Consider the following 23,248-nt stretch of genomic DNA (forward strand, 5'->3'; position numbering starts at 1 on the left):
AAGATGTCCCTGCCCACGGCAGGGGGGTTGGACTAGATGACCTTTAGAGGTCCCTTCCAACCCAAACTATTCTATGATTCTATGATTTTAAAAAGTTGTCTGGGTTTTTAAATATTTTCCCAACAATCAAAAATAGGAAGGTATGCTTTGAATTGAGTAGTTTTCCAGCTGAGATTATTTTTTCGCGAGAAAATGATGAGTCCTTCCTCCTGTCTTGCCCCGGTCCCGTATTTCCCTGCTGTGTCCTCTTCCCTGGACATACCTTCAGGAAGACCGTGTTTCTTGCTGATCTCTGACTAGCTGCACCAAGCCAGATATTTTGATTTGTAAAGGCTTTCTTCCCTAAGTTAGGGACAGCAGCAGCAAAATTTTCCCTGTCTAGGTATCTTGAAATTTGGTTGTTATTGCAGGCATAGACCAAGCATTCAAAGTAGGGCAGCAGAGCAATATGCTACACCCGTGCTTTTCTTTGAAAACACAGCAGCAAAGGCTTGTACTTGAGATGCCTCTGGAAGTGAGCGCCCGGCTCCTGCTGAGTGCCAGCGGGCAGCGGGAGCTGGCAAGCTCAGGAGCCACCACCTCTCATGCTGGCAGGAAACCACCGGTGAGGGGACCACAACTTAAAACCCCTCTTGAGAGCAACCCTCAGAGGGAGCTGGAAATATTCAGGCAGAATGCTTGGGAGCCATGATTTCAGCTGAAAATGGGAGAAGTTCTTATCTGCAGAAGAGGGACTGGGTCCTTCCTGCCGCCCCAAGTGGATAAAGGGCTCTTGACTCCCCATTTCAAGGACTTAGTCCATCATACAGCCTGATGGTCTGGCTCACGAACCAACACAGATCTCTAGGACAGGGAAGGAAACTCTTCGGGGCTGTTGCTCACCTCCGACCAGAGCATTTCTGTCTCCATAACCTCATTTTCCTGGAGGTGACAGCAGTTACCTGAAGGTGTCTTTGCTCTGTGCGAAGCTACAGCTTCACTGACTTCTGACGGTGCCAACTGCTGGTCCAGAGCCACGATGCTGATGCTTCACCCTGCCGGTCAGCAGCCTCTCGCCAGCCACAGACCGGCAGGCAGCAGAGCTGGCAGCTGCGGCTCGGGAGGAGCATTTGTGAGCTGCCTGCGGTTACGTGCTCGGCAGGGGCTGGGGGCTGCTGCTTCGCAAGGAGGCAGGAGCCCACCTCTCAGCCAAGTTGGCAGCATCTTCTGGGAAACACCTGCCGAGTTTCTAATATCACACTTAACCTCTGATTAGAAAAAGAAAAATGCAGTCTGGCACACTACCCGGGAAATGTTTCCAGTTGCGTTTTATTCTGTCCAAGAAACACAGGAATACTCATTGCTTTCTCTGTCCTATGTACACTTACAGGATAGAGTAAAAAAATATAGGAAGATAGACAGGCACGAGGTCCTCCACTAACTGGCGTGTGTTTCTCTTCCTTTTAGTCCACCCTTGGATTTATTGCCTTGGTAATCAGCACTCTGCACACACTCACGTATGGATGGTCGAGGGCCTTTGATGAGAACCAGTACAAATTCTACCTGCCTCCGACCTACACCCTCACGCTGCTCGTCCCATGTACTGTGATCCTAGCAAAAGTCATCTTCAGTTTGCCCTGCATCCAGCAAAGACTTCTGCGAATCAGGAGGGGCTGGGAGAAGGGGAGATACGTGAAGTTTGTTCTGCCCAGCGCAACAGGGGAATATTCAAGCGGGGAGACCTCTAGCAATGTCTAACAGAGCCCCGTCTGCGACATAGGATTTCAAAGCACTATCAACATTTCTATAAAGGTGTTTCTTTTAAATATATGTATGTTTTGGTATAATTATATTGTGGGTAAATAATAAAATTTGGTGACTTTAGAAAATGGATGGCCATGAAACTAGTTTAGACAGTAGTAGTTAAATTATATTGCTGATTTGCTAGGACAATTATTGCCTTAAAAAAGACCGTGAAAGCCGAGCTAGCAGCACTAATATACATGGGAAACTGATGGACTCTGTTAGTCAGATCAGTCACTTGAGGTGCTGGCTGGCAGCCGCCCAGACCAGTACTTCTCGGTTGCTTCCCTAGCTGCTGTCATAAATTTCAATGCCTTTTTTTTTTTTTTTTTTAACATGAAGTAGCACAGATTTTCTGGGTTTTATGACAGCAAAGATATCCTGCCTCTTGAGCGTCTGGATCAATCAAGGCAGTGAGGTTTAGAAAGATGAATTGTCTCTGGTTTTGGTCTCCTCAATAAACTCTATGGACAAGAACAGCAATATCCATGTTATGTAGCGTCTGCAGATTTTACTGAAAGCATCCAAACCTGACAGCAAGTCCAAGTATGCCTGTTCTCTCAAAAACAGACAGCACTTCTGGTCCTGTAAGCTGTGCCTGGTGCACGTTTATAAGCTACAGAAAAAAGCACCTTTTCCAGCAGTATAAAAGCATTTGAAGAGAGAGATGTCCCTAACATCACACATCTGGCCTGCACTGCTGGCTCTGAGATGACAGCTGCTGCTGCATGTTGTCTGTTTTACTAAGCTGAAGTTTCAAGCAGTATTTGATGGAAATAGAGCGAAGATAATTATCGGAAAGACCTGCTGCTTCACAAAATTACATGGAGAAAGTCAAGGCCTTCCAGCTGGCCTTACATCAAATAATATGGTGAAGCTTTTAGAAATCATTGTCACCTGAACATGCCCATTTACGCAGACAAAACAGCAGCTCTAAACCCATTGGTTTCACTAGCAATAATAAGATCTTCGAACGGTCTTGCAAAGGGATCAGCAAGTCTTGACTACAACATGAAAATACAGCAGTTGTACATTTTGGGCACAGTCCTTCACTGCCTTGCACCTTAAAAAGTCATTTACTAGATCACAAAGCAGGTATCAAATGCCCTTCTGACTTCACACCCACTTTGGACAAGGTACAGGGCAATGAAGATTTCTGTCCTAATTTCATTTTCCACCTGTCACTTTCTATCCCTTCAAGCTCTTGCTTTTTATCAGAATAATTCTTTAGGTTTTGGACATCCAAATCACCAGAGAATGGACAGCCATTCACAAAAGCTCATTTAAAAGCAAGCAATCGGGATGACACAAGAAGACCACCTCAGTAAGGTCAGACACGAGGACATGGCTAGACTAGCCTCATTTTCCTACAGTTAAGTAAAAGACACCGCTCAGCGTTCAGTATTGCTTTGAAAAACAACAGCTGTCAGCATCAAATGAGGTGCGGTTTGTGGGACAAGAAAGTACTTGTTACTAGACCAGTTAATGTAAATAGGCGGGAAATTATCAACTTTGGGGCACATAAGCCCTTCTACAAGCCAACATTGCTTCTGTAACCTGGATGATTTCTACACAGACCGAGAATCTTAAGAATTCGCTGTTTAGCCTCAAATAATATTCTCCAAATATTGCTCACGGTGCCAGTGATGATATTGAGGGATTTCAGTTCTTGCCTAAGGCTTACAGTAAAGTCTCCAAATGCCACTTCTTTTCACTGAATAGAAAGAAATCGGCATGAGGGAAATGCCTAGATTTCATAATCAGCTGATTTTTTTGTTTTGTGGTTTTTTTGGCAACACGGGGAAGGTACCATTCTTTCCCACTGTCCTTTTCAGAAAGCTGCGGTTATTCAGATTTCTCCACCCACCTTCACAACCTAGCCCAGATCGGCACCTGATCAAATCACTCACCAAGCAGATTGATTACCCAGCACTATTTATTTGTGGTTGAATGGTAGGTTAACTTTCCGCATCGATTTGAGACAGTGTCACCTGAGTATAATTCCACCCACTCCAGTTTAACTCATCCTTGAGGGAAAATTGGATTCAGCAAGCTTGTTCTTTTAGTCTTCTCTTCCATTTCATCATCAAGCAAAGTGAACATAAAAGCACCAGTTTACACATTTTCTGGTTACAATAGTGTATTCCAATGCCTCTTTTTCCCACCTAAGCTTCTTTTCACATCTTCAGGTCAGGCAAGACTACTGCCTGGTGGCAAAAAAAAAAAGGATTGGAAGGCAGGGAAGGAACATTACACAGGCTTGCAGGCTTTGTCTTCAAGGGGAAAGGTGTGGTTTTATTGTGAGTCTCTGCAAGGTTAAAGACTCGCTTTTCTGCCCAGCAGAAGTAAGGTTTGCACCTTTGCTTTGTTTACATGACTTTCACGCCCATGTACCCTTTCCCATAGATGGCAAAGGGACAGTTTTCATGAGCAGAAGCAGAGTCAGGCACCCGGACCGACCTGAGGAGCTGACTCCGTTAGTGAGTCAGCACAGTGCTTTTCAGATGGTCACAAGCCCAGATGGACAGACGAGCCAGCTCAAAATCCCTGCAGCTACCACAGCTCCACCGCATCTAAAAAAAGGCTGGTCAACTGTCTCCAGGTAATGTCTGTGCCAACACACTGTCCAGCCAGTCACCATCCCTTTTAAAGACTGAAACCAATTCCTATAAATGCAGAACAGCATTTCAAACGGAGCCCTCTGTAGGCGTATGGTCCTTAAAACCATTGACACAACAGTTTGAATAATTTCTTCTGATTCTGGAACGCTGAAAAGTAGTTTGAGGAATTTTTCAATTATCTTTTCCCTATGAATTTTTTGATGTGGATAGGGAGTTTAGTGAGGTTAGCTTAAAATTTACCAATTAACTGGTTTTGTACTTGGAGTCTCTCTCTCTCTCTCTCTGTATATAGGTACACACACATATATATTATTGCAGAATATATAGCTGAAATGTAAATTCCTTACATTTTTATTTTCTGTATTGCCTACTGTGTGCCTCTAGGATATGTAAGAACCAACCTGGTAAGACTAAGCTTGTAAGACTACGATCAACCAAGCTGTAAGAGTAAGGCCAGTTTTAATCACTGTTATCTGTTGTTATATAAAAGATATTCTGAACAGGTCTATATAATTATATCAGAACTCGTTTGAGTCTTTTTTCCCTCCTCCCCCTAAACAATACCATTACTTTAATGGCAGTAGTACAGTAGTGTGATTATCTAGAATTTAACCACTAGGAAATAAAACCCACTACAGCCAGCAGCTGGTAAAGTCTCGTTATCAAGGTAATAAGTGAAAAAGACCATTGCTGTGACTCATGGTGCCAAGGCCTCAGTTACAGAGTTCCTATGCATGCGGGAGGGCACAAGTGTGTACAGACACACATTTCATTACAAGAGGCTAGTGATATTACACAGCACTTGTAGCACAGGATCAAACAAGCTTAATTCACTAAACAAGAAGTGCTGTTGATACAGAGTTCAAGGAAGAGGGAGTTCCAGATGAGGGTTTATAGGACTGGAAAGAAAAAGGGAGTTTTAATACTATCAATTTGTTCTCCGTTTCTTAAGTCATTTCTTCACAGAAGTGGCATGCCAGATCAACCAACTACTGGATCTGCAGAACTGCATTTTAATGAGCTAATCTGTAAGTTGATTTTAATGAGTTCATTTAAATTCCTGTGCTGAAGATTAACCTCTGCAGGTACAGTTCTCTCACTCCTTCTGTTTTATAATACAGGCTTTTAAGAGTGCAATTGGTTTCTTGCTCTTCAGGGATTTACTTACAAAGTGATATATCAAACTCCAGTTAAATCTTTAGGGGGGTGCACTTGCTTTAGCACTTCTATGCAATATATTTCCTCCGGTCTCTCCAAGTTGGCCAGCGCAGCTGCGTGACCTCTTACAATCAACAACAAAAGTCTGGTGTTATCCTTGAGCTCAAAATTTCACGCACTGAGCTAGCAGGATCTGTGGACTGTGCTCCAGGTTTGAAGAATGAGATTTTTTACACTAGGACAGTTTTCTTTTATCTGTTTATTGTGCCTTAATAAGCAGCATCAGGTTTGCAGAATTTCTGCACAAGGTTTTTTAGCACAAGTCAGAACCATGCTTATTTTAAAGTTGAGCATGCAATACACAGCAGGAAGATACAATGTCTGATTAGGGACAGTTCTTGTTAGCAGAGCGTGTGCAGGTCTTTCATAATCAAAGACTAAAAATAACTGTTGTGTGTGGCCAGTCAGGAGGATCACATATTACAAGCCATAGTATTACAGGAACCTTTCAAAGACTTAAAGTGGCACTACTGCAGTCCTCCTAAAAAGATAATCTGCTTTAGATTTAAAAACCTCAGCACTGGAAGATCCACTACAGCTGGTGTTCACCTGGTTAGTTACTCTTGTTATCTGTTTCCCATATCTGATCTGCAATTAGCTAGCTTCAGCTGCTGCTGCAGCATGCCAGCCTGCTGGCTTAAAGCGCTATCTACAATCAGATGTCTGCATTTAAGTAGCTGTCTCATTCAGCGCTCTAGAAAACAAAGTTACTGTGCAAGATTCAAGTCCATTTTCTGCAAAACCAGGTTTATTTGATTTGGGAGGGATGGGGCAGGGGAGTAGCGTGAAGAAATGGCCATGATACTAACTGCTAGGATATGAGGCTTCCATTTCTAGATTGCTGCTTTGACTCTAAAACCCACTGATGTCCTCGAGTTGGATGGACACAAACACATGCATAGAGCCAAAGCTGTGACCTCAAAGTAGTATGAAAAACAGACGGATACCACACCTTCCATTTTAAAAATCTCTGTTCACTGTAGAAAAGCGCCTTCCCAAACTGGCCTTAAAGAATATTTTCCCTGGACTTCAGGTTAGAAAGCAGAATTAAACCTTCTCAAGATGTGAAATGAGAGTAGACAGCAGTAGTTCTTACAGTACTTGCTGACATTCCTGGTACACAACACTAAGTCACCTGCCAGAGATCAGAAATGGACACACAAAGATAAATTCTTATATTAATCTGTCATACTGAGCTCCTGAATGTATTCACTACCAATTGAAACTCACACTCTTCTGGCTAGCTGCTTTTGGCCCACTACAAAGGAAAGAATCTATTGCTATCAGAGCATGCTAGCAAACGAAAGGTACAATCCATATCTCATCAAAAATATCGTATCTACAGGAAGATGAAAGCTCTATGTCCCATCCTCTCCCCCACTGCATCACCAGCCCAAACACCCACCTTGGCTCCCAGCTATCTGTCAGGCATGCTGTACTTCAAGACAAGGTCCTGGTCCCCAGCAAAACAGACCTGGGTGCTGTGCAGAAGGAAGAGAAGCGGGAATAACACCTCCCAAACCTGCACCACCGTGCTGGCTGTGCCCACGCACACAGTAGTCTTCCTCTGCAGACAGCACAAGACTGTACAGCTGCAATCTCCGATGCAACACTTCCGGACTGTGAACAGTTGTTGAGGGTTATAGTGATAGTTTGGAATCAATAAGCAGTTTTCATACACAGCAAGCTGTGGTAAACCCCTAGCACGTACACCAGCACTACAAGGCTAGAAGAAAGGAACTAAAGAAGCAGCCCAAAACAGAAGGAAGGAAAAATTTAGGTCACCGAGACTCTACCAGCCACTTAACTTCCCTCTCTTCGATAGTCTCCCTGGCATCTGCATGCTGCTGCAAGAAAAGTGACAGGAATCTCAGCAGAAAGCTCCGTCGCACCTTGTCCCTGTGCAACAATTCCCATCTACCCTTTTAACGAGGCAGCATCTATGCACACTTCAATCACTGACAGCATAAAGCTGTGCACAGTGCTTGGGCTCCGAAACTCATATCCCATCTCAGCTCATCACAGCTCAGAAAGCGTGGCCCAGGGAACGCAGTGCCAGGTTTCTCCTCAGCCCTTGCCCTACAAGGAAGAAATAGTAGGAGCTTAGGGTCAGAAGCATGGAGGATACATTTGTTGTGTGTTTAAGCTGTGTTGCTGAAGATGTTTTACTCTGCTTTGCATGTGTGTCTGTTCTGGGTGGTTTTCCTTGTGTTTAAAAAAAATAGGCATACTTAAAGTCTACTTTACAAAACCTCAGCAAATTAACACTGATCTTTGGCAGACAATTCTTCAAATGAATGTTCTGCAAATGACTCCTCACAGCATGCAAAGATTTAGATACGCTGGAACTGGCTCCGCAAAGGATGCTCTCTAACAAGAGGAATTTAAGCACTGATACCAGTTCAATTTGCCGCTTTTTGATTTTAATATAAAAAGAAATACTTTCTGCAAGGAAGGATTCAGCTTTCATTACCAGAACCCTAATACAGACTTTGCAGGCTAAACCAATTCACAGATAAGCACTTCTCATAAACATTACATATTTCTTGGCTTACACAGGTTCTGGAGAATGAAAGAACAGGCTGTGCTGACATCTGGTGGCTTTCTCTGCAGTTTATGGCAATAGGTCTAGGCTTTTCACTGCATTTTTTTTGCATTCCCGATGCAAACGAAACTTCTCTCGTTTCCTTCCAAGATACAAAGCATTATGATAAAAACATTTTTGTGTCCACTGACCAGTGGACAGTGCTGTCCTATGCAAGCCCTCCTGTAAAGCAACAAAGGATCCTTTGTTGTGCACTATTAGTAACAGTGTAGAAAAAGTCTCCTCTTTATTTCAAAGCATATTTCTTCATGAATTAAAAAAAAAAAAAACAACGTACAGTCACTGCCACAGGAAATGCTGCTGTTGCATATCAGATGAGGTGTAAACCTAACCATTAAAGCACTGCAAATCAGCAGAGGTGGCAGCAAGAAGCAAAGGGAAGTGACAGGGAAAACATGCAAAGGTGTGTCTGTTTCTCTAATTCAATAGGAAAGTAGGCAGTAGGAAAAAGTCAACGTCCTGATAATATGAAAAGTAGTAAAATTGTCTTCTGGGCATCGTTGTTTGATGCATTAATCACTTGCAAATCTGTGTCAAGTAGTACTTCGAAAAGAAAGTCAAGGAAGGAGGATCGGGTGCCAACCAGCAAGACTGAGCTCAGTCCAAACTGTTCAATAAGCAAAAGTGTGCCCTCGCCTTAAGCGTTTGTAATGCCTGCAGCCGGCTGAAGTTCCTCTGAAGCCAGGATCCTATCAGTCATATGAGACCAAGAATGAGTATCGCATGTTCCGTTTTCTGACTCTTGATCTCTGGACACTCAGGATTTCTGTGGCTATTTGCTTGCAAGGACAGGACCCACGGATGTCCTGTCACGGCTGTGGTAACTCTTGGACTGTTCCTTGCAAGCTCGCTTTTAAGTAAATGATCTGTCAGGGGATGTGTTGAATACTCCCAGGGAGTGAAAGAGAAACACTGCAGCTTACAATTTATCTCTGGATCACCTCTAAGACAGAAAGTTTACATCTGATAAAGCAGTTCCCCAACTTTAACAGTAGTGCATATCAGATCTTTGAGGACTCATTTATGCCATTGGTAACTGTAAACATTCAACTCAGCTATCCATGTCAGCAGTTTTCTTAGCTCTTGCTTCTTCAAGAGGCAACATAACTACCCCTGAACAGAAAAATACAGAAAAACTGCTGCACGCAGAAAATATAACGACAGAGCCACAAAAAACCAAGATGCCTATTCCAGCAGTTTATGAGTTCAATTCCAAAAATTATTAAAATGCACCATTTTCACACCTTTAGTGGTATAAAAAGCAGCACTACTCCAGTATTTCTGTGCCAAGAGTGTTGTACAGTCAAGATTTTGTGTGCTTATTCAGTGACACTGTTACCTCTTCTTCCTCTTCATGGTAATTCCTTTCCTCATTTCCTCTCTTCTCCTTCAGTAGCTATTCTTCCACACCTCCTAACAAAAACTCCAGTCTCTCTGAAGTTATTTTCTTTCTCCAAGAAACACCCAAGCCCCCCCCTCCCCCCGGCTTCCAGTTTGACTGCCTTTCCCTGCTACAGTGCAATAACCCACAAAAAGTTGCATCTTACTTCAGTGTCCACTCTGGATGCTGTTCTTTTTGTTTTAAAAAAAAAAAAAAAGGCTAGTGAAAGGCTCCAATGACATCTACTGAAAGATGAATCCTTATTAACCCCACGATGTCTAAGAACACTAGGCAAAGCTGTATGATTTCCCCACTACACATTATGGAGAAGCCACCTTTGACTAACAGTAATTGTAAACCGATGCAGTTCATGACCTCTGCCAGGATAACAAACCATGGTACCAACTCTGTAGGTGGTTTCCTTCAGTAGAAAGAGGATTTCATAACAACATGGGCAAAGACATGTCTTTAGCAATTTATTAGCTAGTGTTCACAGATTTCATTCAGTACTCAATGACCCTGGAATCAAACCTACTTTGACACAAGGCTACACCATACCCCACCAAAAAATGTTGGAACAGCACCTATCTTAACAAGTTCTCAGTTATTATCTGTGGTTTTGTGGGTTTATTTGAAAGAAGCATTATTAAAGGTCCAGTGAAAAAAAACACAGTAGAAAAACACTTCAGGAAGAATCCAGTTTACAAGTGTGGTCACTGAGAGCATTACAAAAAGCTCTATTGTGCTGCTGCATAAAGGAGCCAATGAAGTGCCATTGCCAGAGCGAACAGAGCCACAAAGCAGTAGTTTAACTCTTCCCTTGGAAAGAGAAGCTAATCTGGAGTGCCAGACACATCATTCTTGAATATTTGCATTAAAACATTTACCACTTTCTAGTTGATGCTGTAGAATTGCTCTTTCACTGCGCCACACTCGATGTGGCACTGAACGTTTGTAACTGTACTAGCCCAGAAAGGACAATTGTTAAAATTTGGTGACTCTTTCAAACGCAAATGCCTTAGAGAAAACAGATCACAAAAACAATCCAAATCTGTCTGAAAGGGCTGGAGAGCAAATTCGAATCCCCAAAACAGGAGGAAGAGAATGACAGTGTTTGCTCAGTCTGAGAGCCTGACTGTGCTGATGGACATCATCTAGATGCCTTGGTAGGACAGTCTGAGACATTGATCTCTCCGGTACGCCATCTACTTCTTACAAAGTTACCTTCATTATTGTAAATTTGGCTGAACAAAGCTGGTGTACTCTGGAGTGCAATGCATTAGCATAAACTGTCTGTGAAGACAGGTACAAATTCATATTAGCCAGATTAATCTGGCAAACATGACAGACTGCGTAAGAAGGTAGCTGAGACCCAGGCCCATGTTTGGGGAGCAGATACCAGCAACAGAAAGGCGGCCTGGACAGAAAGAGGAGGCAAGTGGTAAGTTCCCTGCACAAATTCATCAGAGCATGCGTAACAGCATCTAAATCCCAAGAGAACACAGGTGACTTCAGTGACACAAGACTCCTCCTCATGAGACAAAGATACAACCACCCTTTTAATCACAGATGACAAAGTGGTAGACTACTTTTGCAAGAGAATAAAACTCTGAAGCAAAGCTGTTGGTGAGTAACACCAGCTACTGAAACCAGCCTAAACCAGAGACTTGTCAGGAAGGATGAAGAAAATGAGGTGGGAACAATATATAGAGGTTTCTTTGGCCCTACATCTAAAGTAAGAGAACTTTTATTTAGATACTTTGGAAATCACACATGTGTTTCACTATCACATGTCAATTAAAAAAAAATCATCAAAGCTCTAGGAAATGGTAAGCTTGCTTCTCTGGAAAGTCTCTAGTGGAAATGGTGTTGTCAGCTCTCACCCAGAGCTGAGGGTAGATGTGTGGGTCTAAAGCAACTGCACATGAGGTTTCATTTGATTTAGCAGAGCCTCTGCCCAAAAAGCCTGCTAAGGCAGAGAGCCAGCATCACTTCTATTTCAGTGAAGAGAGACTTAAAGGCACAGTGTCCTACCTTGGTAACCCCTAAAAAGCAGTTTCATAAGCAGTGTCTATCTAAAGGTACATTACTGGATGCATGATTATTTTTTCTTATTTTTGATTTGGTTAATGTAGTAGGAAAGCCTGGAATTACCAAGAACTAACATATAGCAACAGAGTATTTGGCTCTTGGAAAGCAGGAAAGAATCAATTCCAGTCTTGAAGACATGTGGCTTGCAGACTGGGCCTCTCCGTGCAAAAATGCAATCGTTCAGGTTTTATTCTTAAAACCGAAACCGTGAGCTTCACTCCATTTGGAAAAATGCCCGATTCCTACTTATGCACACTGATGTCCTGGCAGAACTCAGGTTGCTACCCCATACATGAAGGTGTCTCCATGCAGTAAAGCTAGCAACAGGCAGGCTGGTCCTTGAACACAAAAGCCTCCCAACAGTCATTTGTCCCTTTCAGCATGCTAAAGAGGGCTGGAAGAGAGTATAAAGGAAAGCATTCACCAGTGAAGAGCATGAAACACTTGCCAGTCTGCACCATTGAAACAAAAGAGACCAAACATAAAATGAGAGAAGCAAAGCTATGACTTGAAACAGAGAGATTCTCTTCTCAAACTCTCTAAAATACCCAGTGATTTGGTCATAAAACGCTTCCATTTTCATTAGAAGTTAGAACTGTGATGGGATCTTGCTGTGCATTGTATAATCTCCGTATGTAGCTAATGTCTGCTGTAGGATCACACCAAGAATGTGTCTCACAGGTCAGAGATTGCACTGCCTGCATCGTAAGAGGCAAGCAAAGGAAAAAGAAATGCGAGAGAGTCATTTATGTCCCCCAGTTTTCCTTCTCTCAGTCTTAGCATATTGACAGAAATTAATTTCTATAGGAAGGGAATTGCACTGTTTGCATAGCAATCCTCTAGGATTTATTGATCTTTAAGAAAAATCTCATTAAGCGGAATAAGGAAAATTTACAACAGGTATGGGAAAACAAAACAATCTCTTGGGATCTTCACCAGGCCGAAACAGGATTAGCTTTGTAGTTTCTGTAATCCTCCTCGCAGAAGAATGCTAATTCGGTCTCATTTGCTAGAATGAATAAAAAATTAAATATTTAGCACACCAGTAAATGAACCACCCAACAGACAGCTATTTAGAATCTTAGAAGACAATTGGCAACTTTTTGGTCAAAGACAATTATAAACCACCACACACTTCCCCCCCCTTATTTTTGCAAAAAAGATTCCAGTATTAAAGATGTCATTTAACCTTGTTTAAAAAAAAAAAAAAACAAGCAAGAACCTGAATATATAGAAGTAAATTAGTACACAAGACCCCTCAAGATCTGTTTAACACAGCCTTCAGAATTGTTTGTATAAGCATTCAGCAAATTAAGTGATTGCATTTCTAACGCCTTCAAATGCTAGAAAAATAATGAAGCATGATTTCCTCTTTCTTTGTGTGCATTTTGCTGTTAGGAAAGGGAAAAAGAAATTACTTTTTCCATTAAATTAGCCTGTAGGTATAATAATTTAATACTTAGAGGATCAGTAGAATATTTTACAGATCACTTTACATTCTCCCTCATGACCCATCAAAATATGTGTCTGAAGAACTTAATTTTTTGCCCTGCTGATGATTAATTCATGAGGCTTCAACAGTATGCAAAGTGAAAGACACAAATTGGCTTCTCCAGCAATACCTTCAAATACCTCTAATTATTCACAGGGGATATGGCAGAGCTAAAGGACCCACAAAGGTTCAGAGCAGTCACAATTCTTTCAACCCAGTAGGTCAAGGACTTCGTCTTCTAAAACAATAAGTCAGCAACATTACTAATTCAGAACAGAGACAAATCTGATGGAAAGCCTTCACAATTATTAAACTTGGAATTCTTTAAGGTGCTGAGCCAATAAGTTCCACATTTGTTTTTTAAATTAAACCTGAAGTTAATGAAGTCTGCCTGTCTTGTAAAAAAGAAGGAAAAAAAAAAAGAGCAGAAGGGGTTTTAGCATTTCAACTAGAAAACAGACAGGACTGTTTGCAATGAATACTGAACACTATTAACATACACCATGCTCTTAAAAACAACAAGCAAGCATTAACTTTGCTGACTAGATAATAGCTGTAATAATAATCACTACCTCAGAGGCTTTCCTGAGGATACTTATCTAATGCCCTCATCATTTATAACTCTCTAGCCCAACCCTGTAAAGTGCCAAGGGCAATCAACTGCAGCTTAGAAAAAGTGTTCTGCGTGTCTCAGAATTTCCCAGATTTTCTAACGGCAAGTCTCTGTTCTATTCTACTAAATCTTGTCCAGACTAGATATTGGAAAAATATAATATGTCAATAAGAGATTTCAAGTCTTCTTAGTGATTTAAATTAAACTGTACAAGATGAGGACTAGTGGTATATGCTATCATACTTCCTTCGTCCACTCTTTTCCAGTTCTTGTTGAAGAAGGAGGACTTCTTCAAGATTTTACTACAAAGACCCCACTCTTAACTTACCTAATTTTCATATCAAGATACGCTGGAACATATCAAAATTCAAAATGGTATAATGGCACGCTGCATTTTACAAAGCAAGAGTTTTTCTTTTCTATCACAAATACCCACGACATACTAATGACTAACTGCTGCTAGTTATTCTGACAAAAATTAAAAGCAGCTTTAAATTGTTTTCTGCCCTGAATAAGCCACCCCTCTCTTTGTACAGAGACACAGAACAGGCTAGTCTATTCCAATTTCCTTTCACTGTAACGTTTACTCTGATGTTTTGACACCTTTTTCGAGATCACATCCAACTGTTTCACTGCTGTAGCTACAAACCTAGTTTCAAAGATGGATTATATATATATAAAAATATATATATATTTATCAATACCTTTTTGAAAGAAGGCAGCTCTGGACAATGCTGTTTCTAGTTCAACATTCAGCACTGTCATCAGTCCCTCTCCCGAACTGCATTGCCTCTTATGCCTCAGGTAGATAAAAATCATGCTTAAATGAATCTTCTGCTAACTAAATTACAAATCTATAAGACTTGACTGCCAGTAATCCTCCTTTCTGAGGAAACTTTTTTTTTTTCCCCCTCCAAATAAAAAGACCTGGTTTAGTACAAACAGCCAGAGAATAGCTATCATTCGTATCATAGGAACACCCAAAGACCTTTAGGAAAGGTGTACTGAGGCCAGTTGCAGTGCACCCCAGAGAAAAACATTAAAGAGACATCCCAAGTCACTTAAAACCAGAAAGTAAATGGCAAGAAACAAAAGAGCCAAAAAAACTATGAGAAAGAAATCCCATTCACTAGCTGGGGAGCAATCAGAGGGCATCAGGAACAGGAGGGAGCTTTCTCTCCAACACCCCTGCACTTAAAGCGCAGGTAGTTATGCACTCCAGCTAGGCAAATCGGATTCAAATGAGCGAATGTCCATACCAAGGTGGAATGCAACTACATCCCTTAAGTACCCTGCTGCCACAAAGTCATTCAGCCACATTTATGAGAAGCCCAAAGGACATCCAGGGACCATCAATTTTATCATGACAGACATTTCTTTACATTATTACCAAAAGACATGCCCTATATGTAGTCCCCTGTCAAAATGTGAGAAATCAGGTCAAGTTTCAACTCTTTGCTATGTTCAGCACATTCTCTAAATGATACTCCTTGAGCTTTCCTGAGCAATCTGGCTATCAAGCACTGTATGCTGCACATTAAACAAATCTAATCTTATTTCATTATTCCACACTGGTTCCACTACTTACATTTCTAACCAAAACATCAGTTTAAATGTTACTGATAAGACTAAGCAGACACGGTACTAATAACCTACCTGTCAATCATTTAAAATTACTCTCAGCAGAATTATAAGCATACTCTCTAAAAATCACAATTTGCATTCTGAACACTTGGAGTGCAGATACCTGCTGCCCTCAGTCCAATGATTTGAATGTACGTTATCCCCCCTTCTTCCCTGAATAATTATCAAGTAGTGTAAAGAGCATCAGGAATAGCATTTACTTTTCAGCAGGCTATCCAAACATAATCAGCCAGTTATCAGTTTAATGACAACCACAATGAACAGCACCTTCAGTCAATACAAATGTACTCTTACCTACTCCAGCTGCTTTTAGCGTACTGTCTTCTTTCAAAATCAGTTTGTCATCATCTTCCAAACTCACTACAAGTTCACCAGTCTACAAATCAGAGAACCAGAATACGAAGATAAGAATAAGAATCTTCTGACTGTCTCTGCCCCAGCCTTGTTTGACAGTGCAGAGATCTGCCTGCATTAAAGCATGCAAAAGGGGAAGAATACAGCTAATAATCGTACCTTAGATTTGTGTGCTTGGTGAATAATCTTCATTGTATCTGAAAGAAAATACAATGTTTTCCTAAAATAAGGAATAATAATACCACTCAATAAGCAGGTAACACTGAAAGCTGTACTTGGGGAAGGAGGAACAAACAAAGGGGTAAGGTTTGAAATCTTTTATTAACACGAATTTTGTGTATTCAGTCTAAAAGAGGAGAAAACATCTTAATTTCCCAGTCCTGCAGCCACAGTCTTAAACCAGTCAATCCAACATTAAGATACTACATACTATTGAGCTTCTGTCTGCTGGCTGACTTACAATAACTAACTAATGACCATCCCAATCACCAGTCAAAAACCATCAATTTAAATGCCAGTTAGGGTGTTTTAACCTAACAGGTTTTACATTGCCCCTGCAATTGGGACAGGACAAACAGCATTTATGCACGGTCAACTACTAAAGTTGATAGGCAGCAAGTGATTAAGACACAGTAACCTGGCCACTTGAGGTCATTCCTTGAAATTTCCCTTCTCATGAAGAAAGCACCCATGTAGAAATTTTGTTAAGCAAGTCCATTTTCCATGAACACGTACAGCCTCTCCTCTTTTTAATGCTATACCCTATTCAGTAATATTTATCTCTGATATGTTTGTGCAGTGTAGCACTGTAAGAAATTATGCTATACAAAAAAAGAAATACCGCTTTCCTCTGTCAGTGTGGGCAGGGCTTTGTTAACAGAAGGGAAAAACTGGGGAAAATAATGCGGTCACTAAAGCAACCAGATGAGTGCAAAGATCCAGAGGGAATGGAAGTCAGAAGATGCCCATGCAGCACTAAAAAAACCCCAAAAAACAAACCACCAAACTCCAAAGCCTCCGAGTTTGAACAAATTCAGAATAACACATCAATCCCTTCCCAACAAAGAAGCAAAAAACGGTTCGGTTTGCCTGCTCATTTTCTGCTCTAGTTTGGTTTTGTGCATTAACTGAACACTACCTGTTGAAATAGTCTGGTAAGAGAAGGATGCAAGAAAGTTAAATATAGGCTAAAACGACTTTCAGACTACCAAGAGCAAGTATTCAGATGTTCAGAATAAGAGATCCCACTCCCATTCAGAAGTTTGCTTCCATACCACTCTGGCCCATTTTGAACATTTTATTTAAAACATTACAGAAGGTCAAAAGTACTCTGTATTCCCACTGCAGAGGTCACTGAAAAGGCAGTCTTAGCGTGCTGTACTAATTGCAGTATTAGAAGCAAGACACGTATTAAATTGCAGTTCCCGGATCCATCTTGCATAGAAGCATTGCAAAAAGACCAAGCAATCACAGCAAAAATACACTGCAATCACGAAACCTTTCTACCACAGCAAATACAATCCAGCCTCTGCCTGTTAATTTTAAACTTCTCCAGCTACTTTGCAACATCCCCTTTTCTCTAGTCTTTGCCCACTCATTCTCTGAGCTATTGTCTCAATTTTACTTCTTCACAACTCCGCCACTGGCATCCAGCAGTTCACTGTGTCTTTACCTGAGCTATTAAATGGCTGCCCTAACTCGGTTACAGAGATGAAACTACAGTCTCCTCACATCCTAGCTAAAAAGCCTTATGTCCTCTCAATTGCCTTTGCTATTTCATCCCAATTTAGTCCCACTCAATCATATTCCCACATTTTTACCTTTCCGTTTCTGCTAATAGATCTTCTGTGGCAACAGATAAGAAATCACTTTCTAAGTCTGATTCTGTGAAGTACCTACCACATTGCTCCACAGTCATGGAAAAAAAAAATAAATTGAGAAGCGGCTTATGAGACAAGTTGGCACCCAGGCATCAGTGAAAAGATGGCAATGACAGGGTAGGAACATGAGAATATTGACTGATAAGAGTTCTAGAACAAGGACAAGAATGATGTGTACAAAGAAATGAAGAGAAAATGAAAGTCTTAAGCTTCGAGGTGTGAGTTAGAGCACCAAGCCAAGAGGAAAAATGTGATGGCATTATATATGACGTTGAGAGAACAAAGTGGTGCTGGATTCTGGGGAGAAGGAAGCCGAAACAGGCACAAGGTGAGAGACAGCCAAGTCCAACTGAGATTTCTGGCACTGCCAAACAAAGCAGAAGGAAAAATCTGACTCTTAACTAGCACTATTCATGCAGAAGCCTCACTGCCCTTTCATCACCAAAATACAAGAAAGACAGTAGAGCACATAAGAGATGCCAAAAACATGAACCTGGATGATTCACAGCCCGAGGGGAAGGTGAGGAACTTGGCTTTGATTTTTCTGTGTGAAAATTTCCACACAGCTAGCACCATCCCACTAAAAGTAGGCGCCCACTTAACTGGTGTAACAGGTTTTAAAGTTCTGCAGTGTTTTTCACCCACATTTTGCTCAGTCCTACACAGCACAATCAGGTGCTCAGCCACAATATATGCCTTGGGAAAAACTATACTGATGCTCTAAGTGATGAAAGAACTAGCAGTAGAGATAGGCAACACCAGGAATACAACTGATAGCAGCAGTCCTCCATAGGACCCCCTGATCTAGCCAAAGCCACAGATATTAGGGGGAGGAAGGGCACCTCAAAATTCAAACTTACAGTTACCTAGATTTTAAGACCTTAAGTAATATATTAAAAATAATAGTAATGTTCAAGTCCTTGCCACTGACGTATTGTAAATCTTAATCCCTAAATCTTAATTTGTTTCACCATCAGCAAGAACACAGAATGAAATGCTTGGTTTTGTTTTTTTTTTTTTAAATAGGCAAATAGAGTCTATTACCATTCACATGTATTAAGTACGTTCCTCATTCAACTCTTTCAATCACTGCAGAGGAAGGAGTTTGTCAACTCCAAGAACATGGGAGACAGAGAGGATCAGTTGCAGCAAAACTCCAAGGGAACTTTCAGAATTGCCAAGTTTAGGAAAAGATACGTTACTGACATCCGAGTTAACAAACTCCAAGAAAGGAAGTAATTTAGTCTGTTTGAAAGTATGTTCTGTCCCAAACAGATGAATTGCATATGTTCATGCCAATCTTAACAAAAAGGAAATATACACATAGCTTTACCTTAGAGGACAAAGTCAGCCTAAATTTCACACCAGGCTGTTTCATGCCGTCAGCTTGTATTTAAAAGCTTTCTTATCTACTTTGAGCAAAGTTCCCCTGCTTCTCTTATATCGTGTAAATTATTTAAGTATACAAGTCTTAAGCATCTTCCATTTACTGCCTTCAGCTCCCACTTCACCATCCTTTCTGACTTCACAATTAGTAAATAGATACTGAAATACATAAGCACATAGAGAACTACAATCTCAAAGCGTTTGAGATCACAAGCTGCTCACTGGAGTAAAACCAGAGTTAAAAGGCACTTATAAAAGTAATAAAAAATTAATACCAAAAACCATCAGTACCAATTAGCAAATAATGTATGCAGCCTAATTCAAAGATTAATACAGAACTTCAAAATAACGGTCAGGTTCTCTAGACGTGATCCCAGTGGCATAACCCCAGCTACAAGAGCTGGATAGAGTTGCAAATGTAGGCAGGCACTGCCACCAGCATGAGTGTTCTACAGCAGTTGTCTTCTAAATTGTATAGAAACTGGTATAAAATATTATGTCTGCACTTTACAGGAATTAAAACAAGAAAAAAACCTACATACCATACTTGTAATTTTTGAAAGGAGGAGGAAGTCCTGTTCTTGAAGGCACATCTATTAAAATAAAAGCACCAAGTTAAAACAAAGTTGTCTTTTTTTTTTTATTTCCAGTATTTTATTTTCCATTAATTTATGCATGCGACCTGGACATCCTTTACATCAAAATAAATCCACAACACAGGAGACTTGTTTGAGCATAAAATACTAAAACACAACCTTTGGCTTAGATTCTATAGTTACTCCATGTCTGATTAACTTCACTTGAGCATGAAGTCCCTCTGAACAAAATGACCCATGAGGACAGTGAGTCAATGCAACTAGGATATGATCACCGGAGTCCGATCCTTCAGAAATCTGCCAGGAACATCCTGTTGATAGTTTGCACAGCATCTCTCTCTACCTTATACAAACAGCTGACAACTGTCATTCATAACTGAATTGTTCAGTAAACACAGCCATATGAACCAGCCACAAAAAGGAAGCCAAACTGTAGAAAATTAACTCTTTAGCCACATGCAGGACACAGCCCATAAGCAACTGCAAGAACACGAACAACTTCCCTGATGTCAGCGTTCCCAGTGACACCCAGGGATTTAACCAGGGCCTTGGAAGGCCCAGCCACTTGTGGGGTGCTCGGCAGCAAGGCAGCTGAAACCATAATTTCATCAGTAGTTTAACAATTTATCTCAAACTGCCCCTTCAGAACAGATCATAGTAAAGGAGGGAACACAGCTCCTTTTGGACCGGGAACAGCACCATCCATCCATCTGTGGAATGAGGTTCCAAAAAGTCTTGTTCAAGACACTAGCTTTGTCTCAAATAACAGCGAGTTGCAGTGCTGCACACATCAAAAGCATTGTTTTTTATTTTATTCTTCATAACAGCAGCTGTACCATATGTTCTGAAAGTGCTTGTAGTTTTCTAAAAGCATCCTAAGATCTTGCCATGCCTATCAACTGTCTAGAAGCATGGAAGTTGCTGAAAACACAATACAGCTGTGAGGCCCAGGGCAATGTCCTAGGAGTTGCTCAAATGTTATCAGCTGTAACAGTTCCAGACTTGTTTAAGCTGACTTCATGCAAAAAAATCCAATTATGTTATTCTGCACCCTTTGAATGTCTCCATTTAGGTGTGTAGAAATGCACCTGCAAGATTAGGGTAACACCCTAACTGCTGTGTCACTGCGTGGGCTGGTCTACATTAATTAACTTTTAGATACACTGTCACTTTCACCCAGGCTTCTAAAACATAAAGCCCATAAATGAGTAAATCTACTCATTTAGCACCACAAAGCTCAAGATGGAGACAAGAAACTCAGAAGCAAACATGCACAGTGAGACCTCACAGTGTCAAAAATAATTTTTCAAGAGCCTCTCTCCTCACAAATAGCAAACAGACTTGCGTTCCCACATTCCACATATTGGTGTAGTTCCTAAGGATCAAAGGCTCTCTAAATTCTATTAATTTATTCCTGTTAATTTATGAATAGCTGCCTGACAGCACCACTCAAGGAGCCTGAGGCACTGAGCCAAATGCAGCCATGCCATCGTCTTTTTTTGACTAAACATGGGGATTTGGGCAGGGGAAGCAGTCTTCCCAAATTTAGGCATGGCACACCGACCACGGAAGCTCTTATTAACTCCAGACCTCTCATCCAAGGGAGGAGAGTACACAGGGGATGTAAATACAAATCTGGCATCTCTACCAAAGCCGCAGAATTCCCATTCATTTGCTTCCTTCCACTTTCTTGTGCAGAGGCAGCAACACATGGGACTGAAGCGAATGAATACGACAGCCACCCCTTACCCTTCCGCACAAAAGTAATGAACTGCTTTACTGTCTGATCCAAGTTAACTCCATGATACACCAAAGGTCTGAAGTTCCGGTGTTCAAAAGAGCGAACAAGACGGACTGTGATGGTTGAGTTTTCTGCTGACATGAGAATTAATTCTGAATAACCTGGAAAACATTAAAGAGAGGAATTATTGCCTTTCCTCTGTCTATGAGCACAGCTAGAAAACAAGGTGCAGGTGGGCCTCATGCAAAGATTAAGCACAGTGAGAAATTCAATAGCACTATGTCTTTCAGGACTTAACTTCTATTATTTCTACAGAAGCAGTAACAGGATCTCAAAACAAACAGGGTTACCTAGGATATTATTGATACTGCACACCAAATAGTCCAGTATTTGTACCTGTGCTGTATACGACAGCACCAGACTCCCTACTAAACACCCAAAAATGTTATGGATAAATGCAAGTATGTTTGGGTTTTAAGTGACTGAAGACTTCACCTGCTGGGTGAGTAACCTTGTGCTCTGAAAGAATGTACCAACATTAACAAAACCAAAACCTTTTTAATATACTTATGTCATAGAGAGCATAATACCCTGAAAAATGCCTAAGCTGTTACACAATGCTCATTTTCACCTCCCTATAGAAAGTGGAAAAACCTCCCCCACATACACAGGCAAATAATTCTCCTGGTATACTGCTACATAATTAAGGGGGATAATTTAATTTATAATAGTAGGTCTTTAGAATGGCTCTACAGGGCTTACACTACTTTAGCAGAAAGCAGAACCTACAACAGAATCGCCTTATCAACCTGGGCCCCTCTTCAAACAACCCCACACGTTGTTCCATTGGATTCTTTCTCTCCACAGGAAAACAAGCTATTTCCTACTCCGACAATCTTCTCTATTTTTGGTGCTGGGTATTCCTCAACAACCTTGCTTTCCGGTCACACACTAAACTGCCGTGGCTGCTGCAGCAATGAGCAAAGACTGCAGTCTAAGCACTGCAACATCAGCCAGGGGCACAGCACCACCTCTGCATCTCCTATCCCTTAGCAGCCGTTTCAATCACCACTGCCAGTCCCACAAGGGATTCTCACGCCTATTCATCCCTTTATGCCTGTGTGCGTGGGGAGGCGTTGTGAGGTTTTTTTTTTGCCTTTTTTTGTTGAATTGGAAAATTATTTAAGTGCTCCACCATCATGCAGGTATCCAGGTACCTCCCAGTCTTTGCTATACTTGTCCTAGCTGTAACCTGGCATAATAAACCAGCAATATTTTCTTCAAATGCTTTCTGCAGAATGGGGACACAGACCTTTCACGTCACAAGACAACTTGTTTTTACAACCCGTTGGTTATTAACTCACAGAGCTCTCATTCCATTTTCATCGTAAATAAGCTGTGATACACAAATAAAAATGCCAATCGAGAACAGCATATTCTTCTGCACCTGAAAATAACTAGACTTATATTAAACAGCAAAGATGGGTATTTTCTTGATGCTATTCCACACGGGCTTGAGATCTGGAGGGCACGGTCCAGAGCAAAGAAAAGGGGACAGCGTTCACTTCACTTCACTCCTCCCGAGCGGCGCGGAAGAACATCGTAGGAACACAGAGCCGGGAGCACAGGCGATTGGAAATCGCCCATTTTCACATTTACCGGACAGACGCAACAGACTAATCCCACCTAGGGCTAGCACCACGTACTACCCAGCGCCTCCCCGGGGACAACACGGCAGATTCTCCTCAGGGCGCTGCCCGGAGCGGAGGCGCTGGTGGTCAAAACCTCTGGTGAGGAAGAACCTCCCCGGGGCCCGCCCGGCTCACTGCCCGCCGGCAGCAGCA

General features: G+C 41.5%; 2 protein-coding genes across 4 annotated transcripts in view; one reads left to right on the forward strand and one right to left on the reverse strand.

Moving 5' to 3' along the window:
* Positions 1-2,263, forward strand: part of STEAP3 (STEAP family member 3, metalloreductase) — an 11,390-nt gene extending 9,127 nt beyond the window's left edge. Inside the window, exon 4 of the mRNA XM_009327114.1 lies at positions 1,447-2,263. Coding sequence (XP_009325389.1) covers positions 1,447-1,737 — 291 coding nt within the window. The 3' untranslated portion in view covers positions 1,738-2,263. The remainder of the gene's footprint in view (positions 1-1,446) is intronic.
* A 10,262-nt stretch (positions 2,264-12,525) lies between these two features.
* Positions 12,526-21,563, reverse strand: LOC103919586 (chromosome unknown open reading frame, human C2orf76). Of its 3 annotated transcripts, XR_663750.1 has the most exons (6): positions 21,413-21,563; positions 19,610-19,660; positions 15,961-15,998; positions 15,742-15,823; positions 13,321-13,428; positions 12,629-12,707 (listed from the first exon to the last, which is right to left on the reverse strand). XR_663750.1 is itself a non-coding variant. In XM_009327115.1 (5 exons), the coding sequence occupies exons 1-5, from the start codon at positions 21,543-21,545 to the stop codon at positions 12,631-12,633; spliced, it is 381 nt and encodes a 126-aa protein (XP_009325390.1). In that variant the 5' UTR covers positions 21,546-21,563; the 3' UTR covers positions 12,526-12,630. The 3 variants fall into 3 exon arrangements, 2 of the variants coding, with proteins under 2 accessions (XP_009325390.1, XP_009325391.1); XM_009327115.1 differs by lacking the exon at positions 13,321-13,428 and having other exon boundaries at positions 12,526-12,707; XM_009327116.1 differs by lacking the exon at positions 13,321-13,428 and having other exon boundaries at positions 12,627-12,707; positions 15,746-15,823.
* Positions 21,564-23,248: the final 1,685 nt, after the last annotated feature.

Source organism: Pygoscelis adeliae, unplaced genomic scaffold, assembly GCF_000699105.1.
Source record: "Pygoscelis adeliae isolate BGI_AS28 unplaced genomic scaffold, ASM69910v1 Scaffold227, whole genome shotgun sequence".
NCBI lineage: Eukaryota > Metazoa > Chordata > Aves > Sphenisciformes > Spheniscidae > Pygoscelis > Pygoscelis adeliae.

Coding starts and splice junctions, on each gene's coding strand:
- LOC103919586 (XM_009327115.1), bottom strand. CDS start 21,545: ATGTCAGCAGAAAACTCAACCATCACAGTCCGTCTTGTTCGCTCTTTT. Junction 15,999..19,609: donor TTTCAAAAATTACAAGTATG/GTATGTAGGTTT, acceptor ATTTTCTTTCAG/ATACAATGAAGATTATTCAC. Junction 15,824..15,960: donor ACCAAGCACACAAATCTAAG/GTACGATTATTA, acceptor TCTGATTTGTAG/ACTGGTGAACTTGTAGTGAG.